A 26,403-nucleotide genomic window follows, 5' to 3' on the forward strand; every position below is an offset into this window, starting at 1 on the left:
TAAATTTCACTTATATAATTATACCTATGTACATATATTACTTTAGAAAGAGAAAGAGAGATTTTTTAGTGTATGCTGGATAGCTTCTGACACTTTTTGTTTGCTATGCATAAACTTTTTTGTGTTTTTTAATATATACTATATATATATACATATATATATATATCAGGCGGCCCTCGGTTAGCGGCAGGGGTTCCGTTCCTGGCCACCGACGCCAAGCGATTTTCGACGCTGAGCGATTTTAAAGCCTACGGCCCGCCGCACACCTTCTTTCGAAACTCTAGACCAGTCAAAGGAGCTGTAATCCCACAACGGCGCAATAAGTAAAATTATATTTATGCAGTATAGTACTATAGAAATTACTGTACAGTTACATGTGGGTGTCTAAAGTATGTAAAGATATAATAAAGTTTATACAGTGTACAGGTAGCTGTAGTGTTCAGGTTACGATCATAGTCTTACGATAGTTCGATTTTATGAGAGATCAATTTACAATGGTCTAACTTTATCCATCTTCTAGTTACATAAGTTCAATAACAGCAAAAGAGAATGATGAAAGTATGGTGTTAACGTTATACTCGTTGCGTGAACGTGTACAGCCATGAACAACCGAACGAGAAACTACTTTTTTTTTTTTTTTTTTTTTTTCCAAGTACAACCGAACTGGATAACATCTGTTTGGCTTGTATTTCGATCATCGTACTACAGTGCAACATTACCGTATTTGTTTTAAATGGCGTTATGTATAGAATAGAACTGAGATATCTTAATGTAATAACTTTATTCGCTATAGATCAGAGATCAATATAGATTAAAGATCAATCGGGAAATATACCGTTAAATTTAAACCTAGTTATAACTGAAGCTGAGAAAACTTCAAGCTGCTAATGACTATTATCGTACATCGGCAACAAGGATAAAACTGCAGTAAACGTCTGCCATCACACACAACTGTAGATAAAATTGGGATAAAATCATTTTAATCAAAACTACTGTGCTTGAAAGAACACATTTTACTGTTGGTTTCACGCCGATATAAGATAAATAGCGTAAAGTTCGTATTACGATGATATAAAGGATTACGTATTGCGAACGGAATCACGTAATTTTTTACGCAATAAACATGCCGCCAACGTAATCTGTTAACGAAAAAAAATAGTAGTTCACATTCACAACGAGACATATTCAATAAATATTTCCACCTAAAAACACGCTGTATATGGAAAAATAACTTTGTCTCATATAAGTCAAGTATATAGATATTCGTTTATGCTAACTAGAAGCAAGAGCATTCGCTCAGAATTGCGTTATGGTGAAACAGTTTCGTATTCATCAGCTGATTTCAAACCACAACATTGGCCGCTCCGCGGAATACTGGCTTAAGTTTGCAGTAGTATTTTAAAATACAATAATATGAGAATACATACAGTGAAATAATGTATAACTTTTTAAAGGATTTATGGAAAAGATGCGTAATTAATAAAATAACACAATGCATTTTTCGGAACTGGCGGACAAGAACGAACATGAAAAAACCATCCCCTTACAACGTGGAGCCTAGTTACAAAGGCTGCCTTAATTTGTATCTTATTTCTGTACAAAAATGAAAAATACCTTTACGCAATATGTTTTCATACACATTTTAAACATAAAAGCATAAACATTTGAAAAATCGACACATCGATCGCTAAATTTGCACTTTTTTTTTTTTTTTAACTCGATATTTTCGGAAGAGCGGCAGACGGCGGCATACAAGAACGAACTTGAAAAAAACATCGTAGTCGATAAGTTGAAGGGGGAGTTTCAAAAGCTGCCTTTTTTATCATATTTCTGCACAGAAATAAAATACCCTATTCGTAGTACATTTTCATACACATTTTAACATAAAAGCATAAACATTTATAAAATCGACACATCGATGGTTAATTTGTGCACTTTTTTTAAAATCGACATTTTCGGAAGAGCGGCAGGCGGCGGCTTACAAGAAAGAACATGAAAAAACATCGTATTTGATAACGTGAAGGGCAATTTCAAAAGCTGCCTTGTATCATTATTTCTGTACAGAAATAAAAAATGCCTATCACGTAATACATTTTCATACACATTTTAAACAAAAGCATGAACACTTATGAATCGACACATCGTAGTCGATAACTTGAAGGGGAGTTTCAAAAGCTGCCTTTTTATCATATTTCTGCACAGAAATAAAAATACCCTATTCGTAGTACATTTTCATATACATTTTAAACTTAGAAGCATAAACATTTATAAAATCGACACATCGATGGCTATTTGCACTTTTTTTAAGTTTTTTTAAGTCGATATTTTCGGAAGAGCGGCAGGCGCGGCTTTACAAGAAAGAACATGAAAAAAAACATCGTATTTTGATAACGTGAAGGGCAGTTTCAAAAGCGGCCTTTGTATCATATTTCTGTACAGAAATAATAATGCCTTTCACGTAATACATTTTCATACACATTTTAAACAAAAGCATGAACATTTATGAATCGACACATCCATAGCTAAATTTGCACTTATGTAACTCGATATTTTCGGCATAGAACGCGTCAGAGGCATATATTTACCCTAATACCTACGTAATAACTCTCCATAAAATTTGTTAATATAATTTGCATAACCTTTATGGTCTGAACGGCATTTCTACATATGTATGAACTCGTTAGACAACGGCACTAGCGGCGCTGTTAACTGAAATTTGTGCCGTAAAGATACCTTTAAATGCCTTATTTTTTTAATGAATATTTTTGACAACCGCCGTTAAAACCGATTCGCCGTTGAGTGATTGCGCCGTTAACCGCGGGCCGCCTGTATATATATATATATATATATATATATATATATTATAGTATATATAAATATATATATAGATATATATATATATATATATATATATATATATATATATATATATCTTCCTTGAATAAAAATAATAACTTAGATGATTTGCTGTATACAAATGCAAACATTTAGAATACGTTGTTTGTGTGGTGTTTTTTGTTAGCATGTAGGTGAAGGTCGCCATGGGCCAAAGCACTTCAGCCAGCTTTGTCACTGCTTATTGCCTGTAGAAACTTTTATAATCACCTCACTGTGGCGAGTACAGAAAATTAAAAAAAAAAAAATTTGTTCCTTGTGCATGTGCACACTATTTCTTTTCCATTCATATGATTATTTCTTGAATTAGCAATAGTCCATTTTACCTCAATATAGGAGTATACATCATCACCTTATATTATGCTGGATTGTAAGGGTTAAAGGTCACCTTATATTATGCTGGATTGTAAGGGCTAAAGGTCACCTTATATTATGCTGGATTGTAAGGGTTAAAGGTAATTACCTGCTCTTAACTAGTCCTCTGCCTACTGACATGGGATAATTCTTAATGTAGCCTTTGAAAACTTTTATTTGCTGAAAATTATGTCATAATATACAATGTGTTGATCTTAGGAAAACACTGTTCATCAAAAGAGTGAACAAACAAAAAATGTCAATACACTGCTCGAACTACTGCAACTGCTAATCAAATGAACAAGCCATAAATAGTTCATAAATATATTCAGGAAGCTGAAATTTAGAACTCAAGCCTACAGATCTACAAATCTAGCAAACACCATGAAGGGATGAAAATAAAAAAAAAAATGACAAGATATATTATGTGACATAGAAGTTTCATTATTTCTACATGACTCACTCTTACCTTTCTTATTGTCTCCTGGAAACCAACTAAGTTTTCACTAATTTGTAACAGTATTTGAAAGTACAATAAATAGGTATTGTACAGTTTCTACTTATACAAGAATACTGTAGATTTCTCTCTTACAAGAGAGAGAGAGAGAGAGAGAGAGAGAGAGAGAGAGAGAGAGAGAGAGAGAGAGAGAGAGAGAGAGTAGTATTACTATTCTGACACCTTTCTATTTTCAATTCTGATATGATGGTATAAATTTTGATGAAGTATTGATTAGTACTAATGTATCTAACTTTATCCTCTCTCTCTCTCTCTCTCTCTCTCTCTCTCAGCTACAACCCACATATGCTGAGTCCAATTCGGTGAGTAGGTCAACAGAAACTAGATTTCCAGGAAAATTTGTACTCACAGTTCCTTGTCTCAGGAGCAAGTACTACTCCACCAAGTAGTAAGTCAATTTTACTACTACCTTAATAATAATGGAAATAAACAAATTACTTGTGCTTTGAAACAGAGAGAGAAGAGAGAGAGAGAGAGAGAGAGAGAGAAGAGAGCGAGAGAGAGAGAAGAGAGAGAGAGAGAGAGAGAGAGAGAGAGAAATTTAATCTTGATTTTATTTAAAAGATGGAAAATCTATTTAAAAACACTTACTTGCCATCTTCACTGACACCTAAGGAATGAAACTGTCCACAACCAATGGATATAATTCCTTTGCCATCAAGGGAACATACCAAGGTAGGTCTTGGAAAGCGTCCAGTACCTCCAACTCCTACTTGCCCATACTTATTACTGCCCCAGCCATAAACCTGAAAAATTCAATAATGAAATTATACCTTATTTATATTATACTTATAATAATTCTCTGAAGATGCCTTGTCCAAGTCAAAATCAGCCTAAAATCAGTCAAACGTATATAATCCAGAACCTTTTTGGGGTAATCAAAACTAATTGTTTAATTACCGGATGGTTTTTCTGGATATCTTTTAAATGTGGAAACTGAAAAATAAGTTTAAAAAATCATTTATAAAGAAATAACAAAAAAATAATATAATGTAAAATTTTATTCAAAAAATAAAATCTGAAAAAAATTTAGAGTAATAAAATAAAACAAGCCTATAGCCTCTAACTGTGCAACATTATTATCTACATACATAAAAAACATGTTACTGACCATATAAACATGCAAAACAACAGAATACACTTAAAACAATTCAATACATTACATAGCAAACAAAAATGCAGAAAGGCTTAAGATATGGATTGTTTTGTCGACATCCAATAATCAGATTCAGTCAAAAAACTCTAATGAAAAGTATAACAAAACTATAAAATTGTTTCCATACCTTCTCATGTGTTTATGAATTTTGCAATAGTATACAACAAAACCTGCACAGTATTCTGTTTGACACAATATTAGTCACTTTGTTGTGGACATCTTAGCCCATGCATCGCTTCAGCTAGACTAGCCTAAGTTTTGATATTTTGTAAATCGGTCAATGTCTGATATGGCTTACTGCATAAAATGTGTCAAGATCAAATTCTTTTAAATTAAACCTTTAATTACTACTGCAACATTATTAATCACTACCGCATTAATACAAAGTAATTACAAAACTCATTATTTCAGAACTTTGTTATATTTCGTGTGATTACTATTAAAATTGTTAAGGCAAGTTTACTTAACAATATTTCATGAAATCAATGTAATTTCTGAGATAATTTGTATTTTTCATAGCTACAAACCAGAGGTCTTAACAATAGGATAATTTTCTAGCACCTAGATTGATCCAGTTAAATAATCAGAGATGAAAAAGCAAGGAATCTGTGAGATCTGGAAATGAATGCATATATTGGGTGAAAACTGGTGAAAGACCACGCACCCACGCTATCGCGTTTGGTCTTTCCCAACTTAGGATGTCATATGAAGACAGAGGGGCGGCTAGAGGTGGGCAGTAAACTGTTAAGACCTCAGGTTTGTAGCTATGAAAAATATAAATTGTATTAGAAAATTTTTCATTTGTTCATACACGAACAAACCTTCGGTCTTAACAATAGACAATAGAATAGTTATACCAGGTGGGAAGTGCAGACATCCTAAACTGGCTGTGGCCTACCTACCAATCCTTCTCCGAAAGAAATATCTAAAGGAGAAAGACTGATGCCCGTGAGAAGCTAGATAAACTGATATCCAACAACTCAGCCACTGGGTTACCTACAATGATATATGGGAAGATTCAATGCAGTAGGGAACTAAAGAATACTCTGACTGTTCAATAACAAACCAGTGCATCAGGGTTCATTACTCCTCATTCCCCCTTGCTAGAAAGTGGAATATATGCTACTGAATAGAGGGTTTGACTATTAAACACAAAGACACCAAACTATCAGTATGACTACCTAACTCACCTGTATCAGACCAGTCCAGCAAATAACGTGTCTATTCCTCAACACGCCTGTAGGAAGAAGGAAAGGAACAAGAGAAAGAGAGAGACCAGCCAACTCACTCATTCTCTCTTCCACACAATCATCCTAGGTAAGATAGAAACGTGCCCGGTTAACCCTTAAACGCCGAGCTGGTATTTCCGAAAGTGTCTCCCGTATGCCGGCGGCGTTCGCGAGTGAGTGCCGAAGCGGAAAAGTTTTTTTTTTTTTTTAAATCACAGCACGCCTAATTTTCAAGATTAAGAGTTCATTTTCAGCTCCTTTTTTGTCACTGCCTGAAGTTTAGTATGCAAACATCAGAAATTTAAAAAAATATCATTATCATATATAAATATTGGAATATATAATAGTGTGAAAAAACTTTCATATATAATTGTATACAAATCGCACTGTGAGCAAAATGGTTAAAGCTAATGAGTTAATTATTTTGTCGTTGTATTATACACTAAATTGCGATGATTTTGGTATATAAAAAATTGTAAAACGATCAAATCAACTCAAAAATATTATCACAATATGATGCATGAATTTGTAATGCGCGGAAGTAACAAAAAGTAGTTTTCAAAAATTCACCATAAATTGAAATATTGTGCTAGAGACTTCCTGTTTGTTGCAAAATGAAGTTAATTGATTGAATATTACTAGACTGTAAGTGTTGTAGCTTACAATTGCAGTTTTCGACCATTTCGGTCGAGTTAAAGTTGACCAAAGGTTGAATTTTTTTCTATTTATCGTTATTTATATGAAAATATTTCAAAACTGATAAAAGCTACAACCATAGGTTGTTTTTAGTTGTATTCTACATTCAATTGTGCACATTTTCATATATAAAAACTTTATGGAACAGCTAATATAAAACGGTGCAATCATTACGACAATCGGACAAAAAAATTTTTGATTTTTTCGGAAGAGTTACCACGTGGACATAAGCAAAAAGTTTTTTTCTTAAACTCACCATAAATCGAAATATTGTGCTAGAGACTTCTAATTTGTTGAAAAATAAGGGTAAATGATTGAATATACTAGAATGTAAGGTTTTTTAGCTTACAATTGCGTTTTTTGACCATTTCAGTCGAGTAAAAAGTTGACCGATAAGGTTGATATTTGGCACTTATCGTTATTTATATGAAAATAATTTCAAAACTGATAAAAGCTACAACCATGGGTTGTTTTTGTTGTATTCTATATGAAATTGCGCACATTTTCTTCATATGTAAAACCTTGAGTAATGGCTAATATAAAACGGTGCAAACATTACGACAATCGGACGAAAAAATTTCTGATTTTTTGGCAGTTACCGTGCAGACGTAGGAAAAAGTTTTTTTTTAATTCACCAGAAATCAAAATATTGTGCTAGAGACTTCCAATTTGTTGCAAAATGGAGGTAAATGATTGAATATTACAAGAATGTAAGAGTTTTAGCTTACAATTGCTGTTTTTGACCATTTCGGTTGCGCCAAAGTTGACCGAAGTTTGAAATTTCAGCACTTATCATTATTTATATAAAAATGTTTCAAAACTGATAAAAGCTACAACCATGGGTTGCTTTTTGTTGTATTCTACATGAAATTGTGCACATTTTCTTATATAAAAATTATGTAATGGCTAATATTAAACGGTGCAAACATTATGACAATCGGACAAAAAATTTTCTGATTTTTTCGGAAGAGTTACCGCGCGGACGTAAGGAAAGTTTTTTCTTAAATTCACCATAAATCGAAATATTGTGCCAGAGACTTCCAATTTGAAGCAAAATATAGGTAAATGATTGAATATTACTAGAATGCATAGGTAAATGATTGAATATTACTAGAATGCATAGGTAAATGATTGAATATTACTAGAATGTAAGAGTTTTAGCTTACAATTGCATTTTTCGACCATTTCGGTCGAGTAAAAGTTGACCGAAGGTTGATATTTTGGTACTTATTGTTATTTATTTATGAAAATATTTCAAAAAACTGATAAAAAAGCTACAACCATGGGTTGTTTTCAGTTGTAATCTAAATGAAATTGCACACATTTTCATATATAAAACTTTATTTATGTAACGGCTAATATAAAATGGTGCAAACATTACGACAGTCAGACGAAAATATTTCTGATTTTTTCGGAAGAGTTACCGCGCGGACGTAAGGAAAAAAGTTTCTTTCATAAATTCACCATAAATCAAAATATTGTGCTAGAGACCTCCAATTTGTTGTTAAATGAAGGTAAATGATTGAATATTACTAGAATATAAGAGTTTTAGCTTACAATTGCATTTTTCAACCATTTCGGTCGAGTCAAAGTTGAAATTTTGGCACTTATTATTTATATGAAAATATTTCAAAACTGATAAAAGCTACAACCATTGGTTGTTTTTTGTTGTATTCTACATGAAATTGCCCACATATTCATATATAAAACTCTAATATAAAATTGTGCAAAAATTATGTCAAAGTGACAAAATAATTTCTTAGATGTGTCGCTGATGCTTTTTAGTGCGAGAAGAAAGAAATATGCGCTTGTGCACCTGGGTAACACTTGTAAACAAAACAACAGCTTGATCCATGAGCTCCCAGCATCCCTCAAGGCATGTGATTCAAAAGTTTTCGCCTAGTAGGCCTATAACTATTTTTCCGCGAATTTTAAAAAACTATTTGGCGTTGACGTACCATAGGCGTTTAAGGGTTAAGGGCAATGATGAGTTACACAATCTGTTGGGCAGCCACCACAGGACCTAAGGAAAAAGTGTCCATAGATCTGTGGGCAACATCCTTAAGATAGAAAGAGGTGAACGTGGACTGGCATAACCAAGTACCAGTGCTCAGCACTCTATGCACAGCCAAATTCTTCTTGAAAGCCAGAGAGGGACTAATACCCCTGATGTCATGTGCTCTAGCCTGCACAGACGTGGCGGCAGAATTATCAAGAGTCAAATACACCTGTCTGAAAGCTTCATGTAATCAAAGAGATTGTATTCTTGGAGAACTCTTTCTTTGAACACCCCATGATAACAAAAAGTCTACAACAACCTGGCCTAAGATTTTGTATACTCTTAAGACCAACGCAGAGCCCTGACAGGACATAACAAGAGCTTTTGAGAATCACCCCCCACAAAGTCATCCAGAGATGAAATGGATCTGGCACAAATTCAAGGACACTGACCTCCAACCCCTGGTGTGCTTCATATCATATAGCTCAGGCCACCGAGGAGACCGCTTCCTTGCCTCAGGCCACGAGCGGTCTGGGACCATCGCGTCAACCCGGGGTACCAACACGTCGCCACGAGAGCGATCGCTGGTCTGGTGAGAGTCGCCTGAGCGACTCCCTCCAGTCTTCCGTCCCATGCCTGGATCCTGGCGCTGAGAGAACTCGGATGCCTGGGTCTTCGCTGTCTGGTCACCAGCAGGTGAGCGAACACTCGGTGACTCTCGCGAACGAGAGGCCGAGACGGTACCTGGCGTCGAGGCAGAACCTCTGGCGCCAGGTGAGGAAGTGCCGGTGCTAGCCGACACTCCTCCGGTCCCCATCTTCTTCTCCATTGTGGAAGAAGAGACAGGCCCCGTTCCTGAAGGAACAGGAGGACTGAAGGAAGTCCCAACCGTCCCACCGGAGCAGGACGGGTGCCGAGACTTCTTAGGGGGGGAGGAGGCAACCTTCTTCTTCTTCGGCTTGGGGGCCTTAGAAGTTGAAGGGGAAGTGGCGGCAGGCGACGACAACGAAGAAGACGAAGACGACACCTTCCTCCTCTTCCTCTTCCTCTTCGTCAGCTTCTTCAGCACCACTGTCAGGTCTTCCATCCAGGATGGAGCCGGGGCAGTTGCCGAAGCAACAGGGTCCGACTGCACCTGTCTTGAAGGACCTGGGGTGGGAGCAGCAACACCACAAGCAGAAACGACGGTGGCAGGAACTGGTACCAAGGCTGGAGCGGCAACGAAATCAGAAACAGGAGGCGGGGCAGGAACCGGCAGCATCCTCTGCACAGGAGGTAGGTCTAGCGGTGAGCTCTTGGGACACTGGAAGTCCGGGGCTGCAGCAGGAGTGGGAAAACCAGGAGGCGGCATAGCAATGGGAAAGGAAATCTCCGGCAGCGGAGCCTGCACAGCGGCTGTCGGGGTCACTGTGGCTACGTGCTGCGTATACACCAGGTGAGGCAGAGCAGCGTAGCCCGGCGTGGATACCGTCGTGGTGGCAGGCCCGTGCGTAACGGGTGTAGCCCCTCTCGCCCAATGACTAAGCAGCCCCTGTACCGTCGGTGTCCCTTGCAGCCCCAGCGAGTACCAGGCCCTACCGAGATCGTCACCCGTGGTCAGCAAGTCTGAGGGAGGAAAAGTTAGGTAGATTAGTGGGGTGTCCCCCTCGCCTGGGGGGGGGGGGGGGGGGGGGGGGGGGAGGAGGAGGAGGGGGAGATAGTTCACAGCCCGCGCGAACGGAGGACCCCGAGTACAACTGGATGTCGGGGTATCTTGCCCCCTCCTCTACACTCGAATGATCGAGGGAGGAGAGGGAGCGAGAAACCTCCCCCAAAGGGGAAGGATCCATACGCGGGAGCTGAGCCGGAGGGAGAAAGGAGGAAGACAAATCGGTGACCAAGGGCGTAGCCGGGGAGTCCTCTGACGACTCCTTAGCCGGCTTCCGCGGCTTCTTCCTCCCTCCGTAGCGCTCCCACTGCACCTCCGACCAAAAGATACATGTATCACAAGTCTCGGGGCGAGAGCATTCACGCCCTCGACACCGAGCACAAAAATCATGAGGATCTACCTCCACAGAAGAGCGGAAAGCCCCACACTTACGGCCCCCCAATAACCAGGCATAGTCTACAGTTGATGGGGGGGTGGGGGGGCTTCTCCGGCTCTTGTTGCGTAATTTCCATAATAAAAATGAAAACCAAAACAAACACGCACTTACTTTTGTACTTGCAACACACACACAAGTAAAAGAAAAAGTGAGAAAGTCTTCACGCAGTGAAGAAAACAAAGGATACGACAAAGCGGGCAGAGAGACCTTACAGACCTTACAGACCTTACATCTTGTTCGGGTTGCCCCAGGTCCCTCAGTGTGAGGCACCTCTAATGTCTACCAGAGAGTTGCTAGTACATCTTCCGGTATATTTTGCATCTTCCAATCTTGGATGGTCTGGGATGCAGTTTAGATATTTGTCGAGCTTATTCTTAACACATCTACGCTCACTCCTGATATATTCCTCAGATGAGCTGGCAACGCATTGAATAGACGCTGCATTATCGATGCTGGGTGCGTAGTGGATTAATGTCCTGTGTGCTTTCCTTATTTTTCCTGGTATAGTTTTGGGCACTATTAATCTACCTCTGCTTGCTCTTTCTGATATTTTTTAGTTCCATGATATTTTCTGCTATTCCTTCTATCTGTTTCCATGCCTGAATTATCATGTAGCGTTCTCTTCTCCTTTCTAGACTATATAATTTTAAGAATTGTAGTCTTTCCCAGTAGTCTAGGTCCTTAACTTCTTCTATTCTAGCTGTAAAGGACCTTTGTACACTCTCTATTTGTGCAATATCCTTTTGATAGTGTGGGTACCATATCATATTGCAATATTCAAGTGGACTACGAACATACGTTTTATAAAGCATAATCATGTGTTCAGCTTTTCTTGTTTTGAAGTGCCGTAACAACATTCCCATTTTTGCTTTACATTTTGCCAACAGAGTTGCTATTTGATCATTGCATAACATGTTCCTATTCATCATCACACCAAGGTCTTTAACTGCTTCCTTATTTGTGATGGTCTCATTATTAGGTCCCTTATATGCATATAGCTTTCTTTCTCTGTCTCCATAATTTATTGATTCAAATTTATCAGAGTTAAATACCATCCTATTTACCTCTGCCCAATCATATACTTTGTTAAGGTCTCTTTGTAGAGCGTTCCTATCTTCATCACAAGTAATTTCTCTACTTATTCTTGTGTCATCTGCTAGAAAACTACTCACTACCGAATCCTTAACATTATTGTCTATGTCTTCAATCATAATAACAAACAGTATTGCAGCTAACACCGTACCTTGCGGCACACCGGATATTACCTTGGCTTCATCCGATTTCTCGTCGTTTGCAATAACTATCTGTTTTCTGTTGTGTAAAAATTCTTTTAACCATTTTCCTACTTTATCCACGATATTGTGTTTTCTAATTTTCTTCGCTAATATATTATGGTCTACTTTATCAAAAGCTTTTGCAAATCTAAATAAACCACATCTGTTCATTTCCGCTTTTCATATTTTTGAATATGTTCTCACGGTGGACTAACAGTTGGGTTTGTGTACTTTTTCCGGGTACGAAAAAACCATGTTGTCCTTTATTAAACAAATTATTTTTATTAAATGTTCATAATATTTTTCTTCATTACCCTTTCATACACTTTCATAATATGTGATGTTAGACTCACAGGCCTATAATTACTTGCCTCTAGTCTTGATCCACTTTTGAAAGTAGGGGTAATATATGCTAATTTGTGCTCATCATATATCTTGCCTGTATCTACACTTTGTCTTAATAATATTGCAAGTGGCTTTGCGATAGAATGAACTACTTTCTTTAACAAAATAGCAGGAATTCCATCAGGCCCTGCAGCAGCTCCATTTTTAATTTCATTAATAGCCTGCATCAATATCAGCTTCATTAATATCTATGTCAGCTAAATATTCACTATTTTCATCCCTTACTTCTATATCATTATCTTCATTATCTATTCTAGATGTGAATTCTCTCTTATATCGTTCTGCCAGTATGTTGCAAATTTCCTTTTTTTCATTCGTTAATCTCCCTTCAATTCTCAGAGGGCCTATTTCTATTCTTCTTTTATTCATCTTCTTCGCATATGAGTATAATAGTTGGGGTTTTGCTTGATATTTAATAGGGTTTTTTCTTCCAAGTCCCGTTTTTCATTTTCTTTTGATTGTATAATCTTTTGTTCTGCATTTTCTATCTTACTTTTAGTCTATAACTTTCCATGCATTTTTTTCTTTTGCAAGACCTTTTTTCCACTTTCTGATTTTCTGGAACAAGATCCTTCTGTCTCTTGGTATGCACGAATGATGTTTACTTTTCTTCTTCGGTATATATTTTTCCACTATTTTCTCCAATATTTTATATAATATCTCCGTATTTACCCTTATGTCATCACTTACGAAAATGTTATCCCAATCTTTGTTTAATTCTTCATTAATTTCTGACCATTTTATATTTTACTGTAGAAGTTGTATTTTCCATATCCTTCCCACTTTTTCATTTCTTGCTTATCTCTATTTTCACTTGCTTTGGAATGAACTGTTAATTCTATGACATTATGGTCTGAAATACTCGCATTATAAACTATTATTTCTTTAACATAATTCATCTCGTTCACAAATACTAGGTCTAAAGTATTTTCCTTTCTTGTTGGCAGGTGATTTATTTGTTGAATGTTGTATCTAGTAGCATATCTAATAGCTTTTCAAATTGCCTCTTATCTTCTGCACTACTATTACTCTCTTTTTTATATGTACAAGTACAACCACAATCTCCTATTCGTTCTTTCCATTCTACGAAAGGAAAGTTGAAGTCACCAGATAGGAGAATAGTCCAGTCCTTGTGATTTCTACATATATCATCAATTTTCTCAATTATTAAGTCAAACTCTTTAGTATTAGGGGGTCTATATATTACTATGTCATCAATTTTTCAGATTCAAATTCTACCGCTATTAGTTCACATTCTGAGTTACTATATTTCTCATATATTTTTCCTTGTTTTTTGTCTTTCCCATATATTGCGGTTCCCCCTTGATTCCTATTTTTTCTATCTGATCTATAAGTTTGGAACCCTTTTATTTGATCATCATTCCCAGTCTCTTGGGAATACCAGGTTTCACTTATATTCATTATATCTATTTTCTTTCATTTTGGGTTAGTTCTTCTAAGTACTCTATTTTTCTTTTTGAGTTACTCGTAACTAAACCCTGCGCATTCATCACTATGATGGTTTGCGTGTTTTCTCCTTCATTTAATACTGTAGTAATAAGGATTTTCCCATGTCTCTTTCCTTTGTTTGGTATGTTGTTCTTTTTTTCATTTCCAGAAATTCTGACATTAAAAAATCCAACTTTTCCATAATATTTGATCTTCCTTCATCATAATTATTAATTTTGTGTCTGAATCTGCAAATTTTCTCCGTTTCTGCAATATCCTCTTGCATAATAAATACAGTTATTATCTCTTGAGTAGAATTTCGGAGCTGATGCTTTGAAATTTTTTGCTGACACCTCTGCATATCTCATTGGTGGTTTGCTTTTCTCTTTTACCTGATATTCTTGATTTCTCTCTTTATTTGTTTCTTTCTTATTTTGGATTTTATTACTTGGTTGGTTATTTATTTGATTATGATTCATGGCTACAGGGTGCATATATTTGCATTTTTTGTCGAACTTACATCCTTTCCTTCTTTTAGGTTTTTACATATTTTTGGATGCAGATCTCTGCAATCATCCCCATATCCATCTAAGTATGCACATTTACCATATATTTCATAGTTTTGACATATCTTAGGATGTTTGTAGTAACATCTTTCTCCAAATCTGCAATTCCCTCTTTTCAAAAGGTTGCAGATTTTGTGTTTCTTTGGTTTCTATTTTTTTCCTCTTTCCCGTCATTGTATAGATCTGGGTAGAGCCTCTTCGGGATTTGCTTTCTGTTGTCATATCGTAATTTATTTCTTCGTAGGTATGCTGCGTTTATTGCCTCATATGTAGTATCAATGAGTATCTCTGCATCCATACTTTTATCTTGTTCTTTGTTTTCCTTATTTTTTCTGTCATTTCATTTTTGTTTACTTCTCTTCCGTTTTCCTCTTCTTCTTTTTCTTCTTCTTCTTCCTCTTCCTCTTCTTCTTCATCCTCAACTATTTGTACATTCAATCTTGATTTAATAACATTGTCTATCCATGATAGACATGTTGAACAAAAATTCTTGTATCTTTTCTCAAATCTTGTATTACCTCAGCACACTGTGGATGGGTCGGAATGTTGCATGCAGCACATTTTCTGATTAGGTTTTGTGGATTGACTATGCTATACCAAACCTACACAGTTTGCATGCTTTTGGCATTTCTTTTTCCTAATGCATCAATTAGGATATTTCGGCAGCACGTCCATCCACGAGCGCGGCCGAAAGCAAACTGGCTCCTCGCCTCGCAGTCGAGCGTGCCGCTAACTATCGGACAAGTAGTTAACTACCGAACCCCTTGTTCGAAAAGCTTACGACCGGTTCAGCTGCCGCTAAGTACCTTCCTATTGTAAAGGACCAAGGGTTTGTATACCGTATCAGAACAAACGTAAATTTAACATTTTCACTATACAGTCAACCCCCCATATTCTTGGAGGTTAGGTACCTTAACCACCCTTGAATACCAAAAATCCACAACATATTAGAACCCCCCCTTAACAAGACTTATAACTTCCCTTTTCAATAGTCCAAACAGCAAATATACCTTAAACTATCATCCTAAAACACATCAATATCATTTAATATTTTAATATAATTTCAGTATCACTTTAACATTTCAATAGTATGCATCATTTCTGACCCGCATAGCTCTACCAAGGTGCAAAAACTGGTATAGAGAGCTGTAGCCACCAGAAGGGTTCAATATACGGAGGTCCATCCTATGAAAAGGTTCCTAAAAGGAGAGAGGAAAACCAGTATACTACCAGCACAAAGCTTACAATCTTGTGTCATTCCACAGGATCACATAAGTCTTTCTCTGTCGCTCTCTGAGTTAATATCAATGAAAAAAATACATTTTATTGGCATTTTGCTGTTTCATTCATATATTTTATTTAAAATAGTAATTTTTGTTAATGTAATCACATAAATAACCTGCATATACAGTAATTAATGAATACTGCTCTACGAAAAACCCACAACACCAAATTTTCTGCAATTTATTGAAAAATACATTCCACAGAAAGATTCACAAATAACAGAGGCTGTGAATACTTAACCCAGATATAGCAGTGGCCCACTGTTCTATTTAAGACAGTATACAGTACATGTGCTATCATTATCATTTTAGTGAAAATCACATAATTTATATTTTGTTTATGTTCTCCTGTTCACACTATCTTGTAAGTTTGGATTTCAGTGAGCAATTGAATGAACACCTGTCTGTTTAATCACCTTTTGCAATACATGTGAAGTGCACCAAAACAACCGAAAACATGAATGTCAGTCAGTTTACCCTCTCTTGGTCCCTTGCATCACATGTGAACTGCACTTCTGTAAGTAATCTCTCTCTCTCTCTCTCTCTCTCTCTCTCTCTCTCTCTCTCTCTCTCTCTCTCTCTCTCGTATCCAAAGAGATTATATTCTTGGACACCTCTTTCTTCATACTCCCCATGCTAACAAAAAGCCTACGACAACCTGGCCTTAAGTGCCATGCCCTTTTAAGATAACAATGCAGAGTCCTGACAGGACCTAGCAAAGCTCTTGAGAATCACCGCCCACAAAGTCATCCAGTGATGGAATGGAAAAGGAGGTGATTCTGGGTCTTAGCAACGAATTCTGGGACAAATTTTGAAGGACACAGACCCCCAACCCCTGATGTGCTTCACATCATAGCTCAGACCGTGCAGCTCCATTCTCTTCGAAGATGCCAAGGCCAGGAGGAAACTGTTTTGAGTGTCAAGTTCCTGTCTGATGAACGACGCAAAGCCTAACATGGAGCTTTAGCGAAACTTCTCAAGACCAAGGAACATCCCACGTAGGGGGCTTGAGCTCTCTAGGAGAACAGAACTGCTCAAAAGGGGGGGGGGGGGGGGGGGGGGGGGGGGGGGGGGGGGGGGGGGGGGGGGGGGGGGGGGGCCCTTTAAGAAGCAAGGAAAGTTCCCAAGATGAGGAGATGTCGATACCTCTAAGACGTAAACACTAAACTCAGGGCTGCCCTGTCCCCTCTAATAGCGGAAACAGACAACCCTTTCTCATCTGAGGAAGGTCAAAAAGTCTGCTATGTGCTGAATAGAGGTTCCGAGTGGAGAAAAACCCCATTAATTACACCAATCACAGTAAATTGCCCATTTGCCTTGGTAAACTGCAGAGGTCAACCTTCTGAAACTGCTAGACATATGCCCTGTTGTCCTCTGAGAAAAGCCTCTCGCTCGGAGGAGATACTTGATAGCCTCCAACCATGAAGCGTCAAGCATCACTGGCAGAGCAATACCATATGGCTGACCCTGGCTACCAATGAAGACGAGGCCAGGAGGTAGGGGGAGAGAGCTTGGGTAGCTTGAGAGGGGGAGGCAAGCATCCATGAAGTGCGTCAGCAAATCCTCCAAGGAGGGTGAACTCCATAGCCCAAGAGACCCCCAGTGTGCCGCCATTTTGGATGCCTCCAACTCTGAAACAAAAGAAACTAATGAAAAAGCCTCCTCCCTCTCGGGAAGTAAATTAACTCCCGGGGAAGAGGGGGCAACATTATATAATAAATCAGCCTGAGGGGCTCCCAATACTTGCAACGACAAATCGATGGAAGAAAAGGAAGGAGACAAAGGCACTACACTAGTATGGGGTGTGACTGCGGCAGGAGACGAAGGGTAGAAACTCTACGATACAACTTCTTGCTATAAAATAACTTCCACTGCTCTCTAGGCCATGCACGACATTCCGGGCAGGGATTCATATGGTACAAACATTAGGAACAACACCTACTGCAAGAGGAGTGGGTCTGTCACTGAAGAAGCCAGGAAACGAGAAACATGGGAAACCTTGAGTTCCCGGGCACATACATTGGGTTAGGAGGCAAGAAGGAGCAGAAGAAGCCAAATAATACAAGCACACACACACACACACACACAGAATCACAAGCGAAAATGGGTACTGAACCAGATAAAAGGCCGAGAGAGGGCAACTGCGACTCTCACTCAGGCGGTTCGGAAAAAGACTAAACGCAGTAGCGTGGGTGCGTGGTCCTTGACCAATTTTTCACCCAATATACGCATAAATTACCAGATCTCACAAGATTCCTTGCTTTTGTCATCTGCAATTTAACCGGATCCAGCTAAGCACTACAAAATTATACTATTGTTAAGACCGAAGGTTTAATGGGTTTTTAGCACCAAAACAAATACACGTTCAAAATAGCTTACCCCGTTATCAGTTATTGCCAACATGTGATTTTTCCCACATGCAATGCTTAGCACTTTCATATGGTTAAAATATGAAATATTTCTTGGTTCACTGCCATCATTCACGAAAGACTGGGGAACTCTGTTGCTTATGAGTGGGACAAGTGGAGTGGTACCACCCATCATGTGGCCCACTGTTCCATTCGATCACAGGCTGCAAAAGAGATTCAAAAGTTAAAGAATCATTAGAGACATTCCAACACCTTTTAAAACTCTTATAAAAGATTTCCAGCAAAAAAGTACCACTGACAAGTAGAGCTATGACTCTATAATCATTTTTCCACTGACAAGTAGTGCTATGATTCTATAATCTTTTTCCACTGACAAGTAGTGCTATGACTCTATAATCATTTTTATTAAACTGAACTAATCATTTCAATTTGGTATGCAAAGTATAAATATTGATAGGAAAACAAATCTGCAAAATAACACTACATATAGCAATGAGGAGTGAAAAATCCAGTCATATAATGAGGCACCTTAGACCATAGGTGGGGAAGGGAAGGGAGGCTGCCCTCCACCTAGTTTGTCTTGCCTATCATTTGGTCACAGGTTTACTACTTACAGTAGCTAATTAGCACTTGGTTTACAACCCTTTCAATGAATTGTGTTACACACAATTACATATAATAAAAGTAATAACTCACTACGCCATCTTGATTTATGTCACTTTCAACATTACAGTAGTTTTTGTTAATAAAAACTGGAACAAATAAAATTCTATTATTGTCAGTTTATGCAACTTTTAAGTTAGCCAGCAAAAAATATATCTAATCCATAGGAATGACCAAATCACCTAAAAACTATTAAAATTGAAACTCACACAAAGATCAATGTCAAAATATAAAAAATACTTTAATGTAAAAAGTCATTTAAAATCTTTCACATTTAAAAAATAATGTCTTATGGTATACATGTACAGTACACAACAAATCAGTGACACTGAATGACAGCGATGTTGACGTAGTACATACACACTGATTAAGATCTTGCTGTAGTTACAGGCGGTCCCCGGGTTACGACGGTTCCGGCTTACGACGTTCCGAGGGTTACGACGCTTTTTTCTTAAATATTCAATGGAAAAATCCGTCCTGGTTACGACGCTTGTTCCGAGTTACGACGCTGACGCTTCCGACGCTCCGAGGTTAACGACGCTTTTAAAAAAACGCATACTATGATAAAAATCCTTTATAGTTTAGCACAGTACATTAATAAAAATAAGTTTCTGGTTAGATTACAACAAAAATTTTGAGATTATGATGATTTTCGACACTTTTTATGTGTATTTTCTATGTTTTTAGTGACGCCTCATATGCGGAACTAGTTTCCGAGCGAATGAATACACCAGTTTACATAATACAACAGTCCAAAAGCGCAAATAATGAAAAAATCATTGCTTGTTTCCAGTAATAATAACAAAACGAAGTTTCTGGTTAGATTACAACGCATTTTCCAAGTATCCAAAGAGAGACATTATCCAGTAATTTGATCAGAGAGAGAGAGAGAGAGAGAGAGAGAGAGAGAGAGAGAGAGAGAGAGAGAGAGAGAGAGAGAGAGAGAGACGGAGGCGTCTTCCGACGCTCCGAGTTAAGGACAGGAAGTGTTTTCGTTTGTCGTTTTAAACGGCCTCTGACTCATGCCAGTAAATGTTTTGTTGTTGATACTAATAAATAATAAGCCTATTTAAAGATACGTTTCTACTTTAATTAGTCTATATGATACGTAAATAGTAATCAACTGTTCTTGTAGCCCTCAATATTTGGCAAAATCGAAGTATCCAAAGAGAGACATTATCCAGTACGTAATTTGATCAGAGAGAGAGAGAGAGAGGAGAGAGAGAGAGAGAGAGAGAGAGAGAAGAGAGACGAGGAGAGAGAGCAGGAGAGAGAGAGAGAGAGAGAGGACTCTTTGGCAACAATGGTTTCGGGGGTTTTTTATAGCTTCTTCTGCTTGATAATCGTGGATATTGTAGAAGGATTTCGACCATACCTCGTTTGCCAAATCGACGATACGAACGCCACGTTCATGCTTTGCTATAATTCATGTTTTGCTTCCATCGAAATCATTTCTTGGGTTTGGGTTTTTTCTTATCACCTGCTTTGTCTTTAGCTTTGAGACCATGGTTAATAATAAAATAGACAAAATAACACGAAAAATAGGCGCAAATACAACGAACTAAACAACGACGTGTTAACATGCAGCACCAACAAACAAACAGACTGAACGCCATTTATCGGTCGCCTATACAACTAACACTCATCGCAAAATCGTATCTCAAAACATTCGTATATTAGGGCAATCGTATGTCAAGTTTCCAATGTAATTTGATCAGAGAGAGAGAGAGAGAGAGAGAGAGAGAGAGAGAGAGAGAGAGAGCGAGAGAGAGAGAGAGAGAGACGCTTTGGCAACAATGGTCTCGGGGATTGACGTAACGTTTATTTTCTGAACAGATAGGACAGAGAAGTGTTCGTTTCATTAAACGGCCTCTGACTCATGGCAGGAACTGTTTTGTTGATACTAATATATAAGCCTATTTAAAGATACATTTACTTTAATTAGTCTATATGATATGTAAATAGTAATCAGCTGTTCTTGTAGCCCTCAAGATTTTGCAAAATCACTCCAGGTTGTACATAAAACTTCAAGAATGTAGTGTCACCAGAGGATTACAATAGTTTTTACCTTCAAGAACCAGCATTCTTTTATGAAAATAACTCCAGGTTGTACATAATACTACAGGAAACAACATGTAGTGTAACCAAAGGATTACAAGTAAGGTTTTTATAACTTTTTATTAGTTTAAGACATATTTCCAAGCGTCGTTCCGGCTTACGACGATTTTCGGCTTACGACGCGGTTCTCAAGAACGGAACCCCTGTCGTAACCCGGGGACTGCCTGTATTACACTTACAAAAAGACACACACAATCACACAAACAATTGTATGACATTATTATCCTTTGAAGTGGAGATGGAATGTCAGGTTCTCCAAACTCTTCAACACTGTATGAAAGGGGGAGGAGGAAGAGAGGAGTGGCTGGACTTGGAATATTTGTGATGGCAGAGGTGGCAGAGGTGGAAGAGGTGGAAGAGGTGGAGGGGGTGGAAGGAGAGGCTAAGATTCTGGCTCTGACCTTCAGGATATGCTCTCATTATTATAACTCTTTTGCCTTTTCATTTCCTTAAAAGATTTATTTATATAATGCACTTGATTCCTATGTCATTACCGTAAGATACATGTATATTTTTTTGTTTTTTTTACATAAGCATCAATCAAAATTTATAATTTCCTAAAAGACAGTAAAAACACTGAACTAGTATATGATTTATCATGTTATTGACAATGATTTATAAGTTATCTAGGTTTATCAAAGTTGTTTTTCAATTTAACTCAGACATGGCATGAATTAACAACATAAGGCAAGGTATTTCTGTATGTACATTTGTAACTTGTTAACATTCTGCTTCAGGCTTTACCTTTCTGCAAACTCATTTCTATCTGTTTATGCAAATTATAACTGCTAGTGACATAACATCCATATTCTCCTTGATTTAAAGAAATGTTTTATCTCTTTGGGATCTCTTCCTTGCACACTATATGTACTATCCTTTTTAACCTCTGATACTAGCAATGCTTCTGGCAAGAAGCCATTCCTTCATATCCTCTGACGCTGCCTCTTTGTTATTGTCTATCAGCATAATTTTGCCAGTTCACTTACATTTTATCAATTCTTTGATGAATGTGCCCTTAAGTTTAAATATAAATATTTGATCACATCCAATTTCTCCATAAAAATACAGTCCATTTCATTTCAGTTATAAAGCTTTATTTAATAATTTCTAAATTCATACTATTTTCTTGAATACTTTTTCCTAGTTACACTGAATTTATCTATCGAGTACACAAGTTTCTCAAAATCAGAGCCTTTAGTATCTTAACATGTAACAGTTTCATCCATGTTTACCACTAAATTGGTCTTATCCATTTCCATAAAACACCACAATGCCTTCATCTTTAGTCTGTTTATCTGACCTATGCCTAGATCCCAACAAAACTGAAGAAGGCAATCCCTGTCTTGAAGTAGTTTCTCCCTGGAGCTTGCCAAGACCAGCCAGTTGTTGAGGTATCTCAACAGGCAAATCCCCTGTGCATGAGCCCACACTGAGACTAAGGCAAAGACCCTTGTGAAAACCTGAGGGACCATAGAGAATCCAAAGCAAAAGACCTTAAACTGGAACACTTGTTCTGTCAGGCTGAAGCAAAGGAACTTCCTGGATGAAGGGTGGACTGGAAAGTAAGCATCCTTCAAGTCTATTGACAGCAAGAAGTCATCTCTTATTGCTGTCAAAATTGTCTGGGGCATCTCCATCCTGAACCTTGTCTTCCATACAAAGTGATTCAGTGTGGAAAGGTCTATCACTGGTCTCCAATCGCCTGTAGCCTTTGGAACCAAGAACTGACTGTAAAAACCCGGTGAAGGATGATGTATCTTCTTCCACCACACCCTTGTCCTGAATCTTCAACACTTCCTCTCAAAGAGCAAGTATTTCAGAGCCTTGAGCATAAGTTAGATTGGGAAGGGATCTGTCTGATAGAGGGGGAGGCAAGTCAATGGTTAGTAGACACCCCATCTGAAAGACATCCACTATCCATTTCTCTGCTCAATGCAACTGCCATTTGGCCCAGTGGCTGACCAGGCATCCCCCTACCAGTGGCAACAGGGATGGAGAGGCTCCTACTCTATCGATGACCCCACCCTGCCCCTTCCTCTAGTGCCCCTCCCAACCTTGTACAGGCGAGATTAAAAGGGATACTGCTGCTGTCTTGGCTTTGATGGAGAGGCAGGCTGAGAGGCTCTCTCAGAAGTTGAACACCTGGTCGACTTGACAAGAGGAGACCATCTGGTCTGCTGTTGCAGAGGGCGGGGAGGACAAGGAGAATGAGCCTCCGACTTAGATATTGCCTGCCTATCTTTGATATCTGCCCGCTGCCAGTCGATTGCTTCTTCTAAATAAATTCTTGGGAATAGAAGCCGCAACTCTAGGAGATCCCCGTTACAGAGGGCCAACAAGGAGACTGAGTCCTCTGACCCCACCACCTTTGACATGGCTGTGTCCCTCCCACAAAGACACACTAAGGCTAAGGCCCCACCGAATCCGTCGCGGCGCGGCGCGTGCGTCCAACACGGCTATCCGTCTACAAGCGTGTCCGTCTCCTACGCGTGTGGCCCAACCAGACAAACAAGTGACGGTTATGAGACAGACAATTCAAACTTCAGCAGTACTTGCCGTTATGAAGGGAGTGCACGAAGTTTTCCTCTGACTCGGTGCTGTCAACCAAATTAGAGGCACTGAACAGTAGGAAAATCTGGACTTATGACATAACTTTAGAAGAGGAAAAATTGGAGAATATGCAAAACTCTTTCATACGTTACGATAGCGTCCAGACAAGTTTTTTTTAATATTGTCGGATGCTGCCGAAAACCTTTGACTTAATTCACAAGGGCATTATATCTCTAATATCAAAATTTGATACCAATTACAGAAGATCCATATCAACGTATGAAACTTGTAGTAACTGAGGGAAGGATTACTGATTTCGAAATTTGTAAAGTTGCACTTTATTTTATTTAATACAAAACTGAAGATACGTAGAATTGTGTGTGAACTGAACACTTTGATACAGGAACTTCTGAAACAAAGATATTTACATAAATGTATCCATTAGAATATAAAAAAAATACTTTAATTCTTTATCATAACCAAAAATCATCACATTTGATTATAACTCAAAGTTGGGCAGGTGGTTCTAATGCAGGTTGTTGTAGGTCTACCACAATTTCTTCCTTCATGTGGACCCCAGCTTGGAGACGCACGTCCACATGCGGCTAAAACAAAATGTTTTGTTCCTTATGCGTCCAGTCTGGTAACGCACCTGACGCCAGGCACGCTCATGCGCCGTGTGGGGCCATTCGTGTTTGAACTATGACAGTTGATCGAAACGCACAAAACGCGTAGCCGTGTTGGACGCACGCGACGCGCCGCAACGAATTCGGTGGGGCCTTAGCCTAAGATGGCCTTGATACAAAATAGCCTTAGACCCAGACTGCAATAGCCTGACAAAGGAGGAACCCAATGAACCTCCCTCAGCACGATCTGATGCTATTCTGGCTACCACAGTGGACCACAAGTCCAGCCAGGACACAGTCTGGAGGATGGTAGAAGCAGACTCCATAGCCAAGGACTCTTGCAAGGTAAATGATGGTCCTTCAAATCTAACTTGATCCAGGGTCAAACCAGGCTTATGGTGGATCACATCCGAATTAAGGTGACAGGGCATCAGTTGAACCACATTGGTGAACATAACTTCCTATGTTGCATGAGAGGAAGAGGAAGGAACTTTAAGGACCTATTGGAGTGCAGAGAGTCATATCCCAGTCCAGTCTGGCAGAGGAGACCGATGATGCGAAGGCATGGAAGGATCCTCATCCTTCCCTAACGGCACTGGAGAGGCTTTCCTAGGAAGCCGGGCATCATGCCTCCCACTGGGCTCAGGAACACAGTCAAGCACATGGTCTCAAGCTAAACCATGTACACACACATGCTACAAATCATGTACATTTTCACAGGATGGATCATGTACATGGACGTGCAACAAATCATGTACACGGTCTTGTGACAATACACAAGCATGTTCACAAGACAGAGAATGACGCCAAAGCAAATGTCCTGAAGGAGACTGATCTCAAAGGTCTTGAACTCTAGAGGAGGCACGTACATGGCTGAGAAGTGACAATGAACTGTGTAGTGTGACGTCCTAACAGAGATTGATCTCTAAGGTCCCGGTCTCTAGAAGGCGAACAAGAAACACGTCCAAGGACCCAAGTTACCTTACGTTCATGACCGCCAACCACAATACGTTCGCAGAGAGAAGAATCGTTAGAAGGTGCTGGAGAGACTGTCATTACAGGTGCCTTCGACATCTTGATTGGAGCCTTATCATCTTTATGACAGACTGGAACAGGCAAAGGCAATGGAGATTGTTGAGATGGAGGATTATCACTTCCAGGGTCACATACATGTATGTGTAAGGAAGAGACACGTCCTTGTAGAGAAGCTGGCGAAGGATTCCTCTCCCTTGCAGATGACAGCACTACAAATTCCAGAATTCTCCGTTTGACTCGAGGGCAAAGAGGAGTGGGAGGAAGAAGCAGAGGGAGATGGAGGAGGAGAGTGCTTACTCCCCCTATGATGTCTCTTGCTAGGAGGAGGTGAGGAAGAATTACTCTTTCTATGACGCTCATGCTAGCCTCTCAACCATAGCTTGAAATAATGCCTCCGATGGCTCAGCGGGAAGTTGTGATGACGTAATAAGTGAAGATGGAGATGACGTCACAACAATGGGAAGCAGAGACGCCGCAGCAACTGACGTCATAGGCTGAGAGGATGCTGGTAGTGACGTCATAACATCTGGAATGGAAGAGCTGGTCAATGACCTCACTGGTAGAGTGATAATGAGCAACCCAGTAAGTGTCAAGGTTGACAAAGGCATCCTGCTATGAGGCAGCACACAAGAGCCAAAGAATGTAGGCCTGGAGGTGGGGGGGACTGCAGAGGGGGCTGAAGTGGGGTGACGAGCAGCCAAGAAATGCAAGAGTCTGCAATCCAATCCACACCCTGTAGGCCTGGAGATGCCCAAACAGCTGCCATCTTGCTTGATTTGGAATCTGAAATTAAGGAAGCAGAATGCGTAGCCTCCTCCCTCTCAGAAAGGACATTATATTCCATGGGAGAGGGGGCTACATTAAACATAATCTCATCCTGTGCAACTTGATGGAAGAAAAGGAAGGAAACAGTGATACAACCAATGCAGAGGGAACGCTTCTGAAACCATCCAAATGATTAAGTGAAAAACACTCCCAAGAAGGACAAGTAGATACTATAAGATGCTCCCTCTTCTTGTAGAATGCCTTCCACTGCAACACAGGCCAGGAACAACATTCCAACCAAGGATTAGTAATGGTAGAAAAATTGGATCGGCACCTACTGCATGTAGTATGGGGGTCTGTAATGGTAGCA

The 26,403-nt window shown here is 38.9% G+C and overlaps 1 protein-coding gene across 1 annotated transcript in view; it reads right to left on the reverse strand.

Moving 5' to 3' along the window:
* The window catches only part of LOC135224546 (uncharacterized), a 387,606-nt gene extending 369,143 nt beyond the window's left edge, over positions 1-18,463 (reverse strand). The window contains exons 1-2 of the mRNA XM_064263643.1: positions 18,287-18,463; positions 4,358-4,512 (exon numbers count right to left, since the gene is read on the reverse strand). Coding sequence (XP_064119713.1) covers positions 4,358-4,512; positions 18,287-18,451 — 320 coding nt within the window. The 5' untranslated portion in view covers positions 18,452-18,463. The remainder of the gene's footprint in view (positions 1-4,357; positions 4,513-18,286) is intronic.
* Positions 18,464-26,403: the final 7,940 nt, after the last annotated feature.

The sequence above is a fragment of the Macrobrachium nipponense genome, chromosome 12 (assembly GCF_015104395.2).
Source record: "Macrobrachium nipponense isolate FS-2020 chromosome 12, ASM1510439v2, whole genome shotgun sequence".
Lineage (NCBI taxonomy): Eukaryota > Metazoa > Arthropoda > Malacostraca > Decapoda > Palaemonidae > Macrobrachium > Macrobrachium nipponense.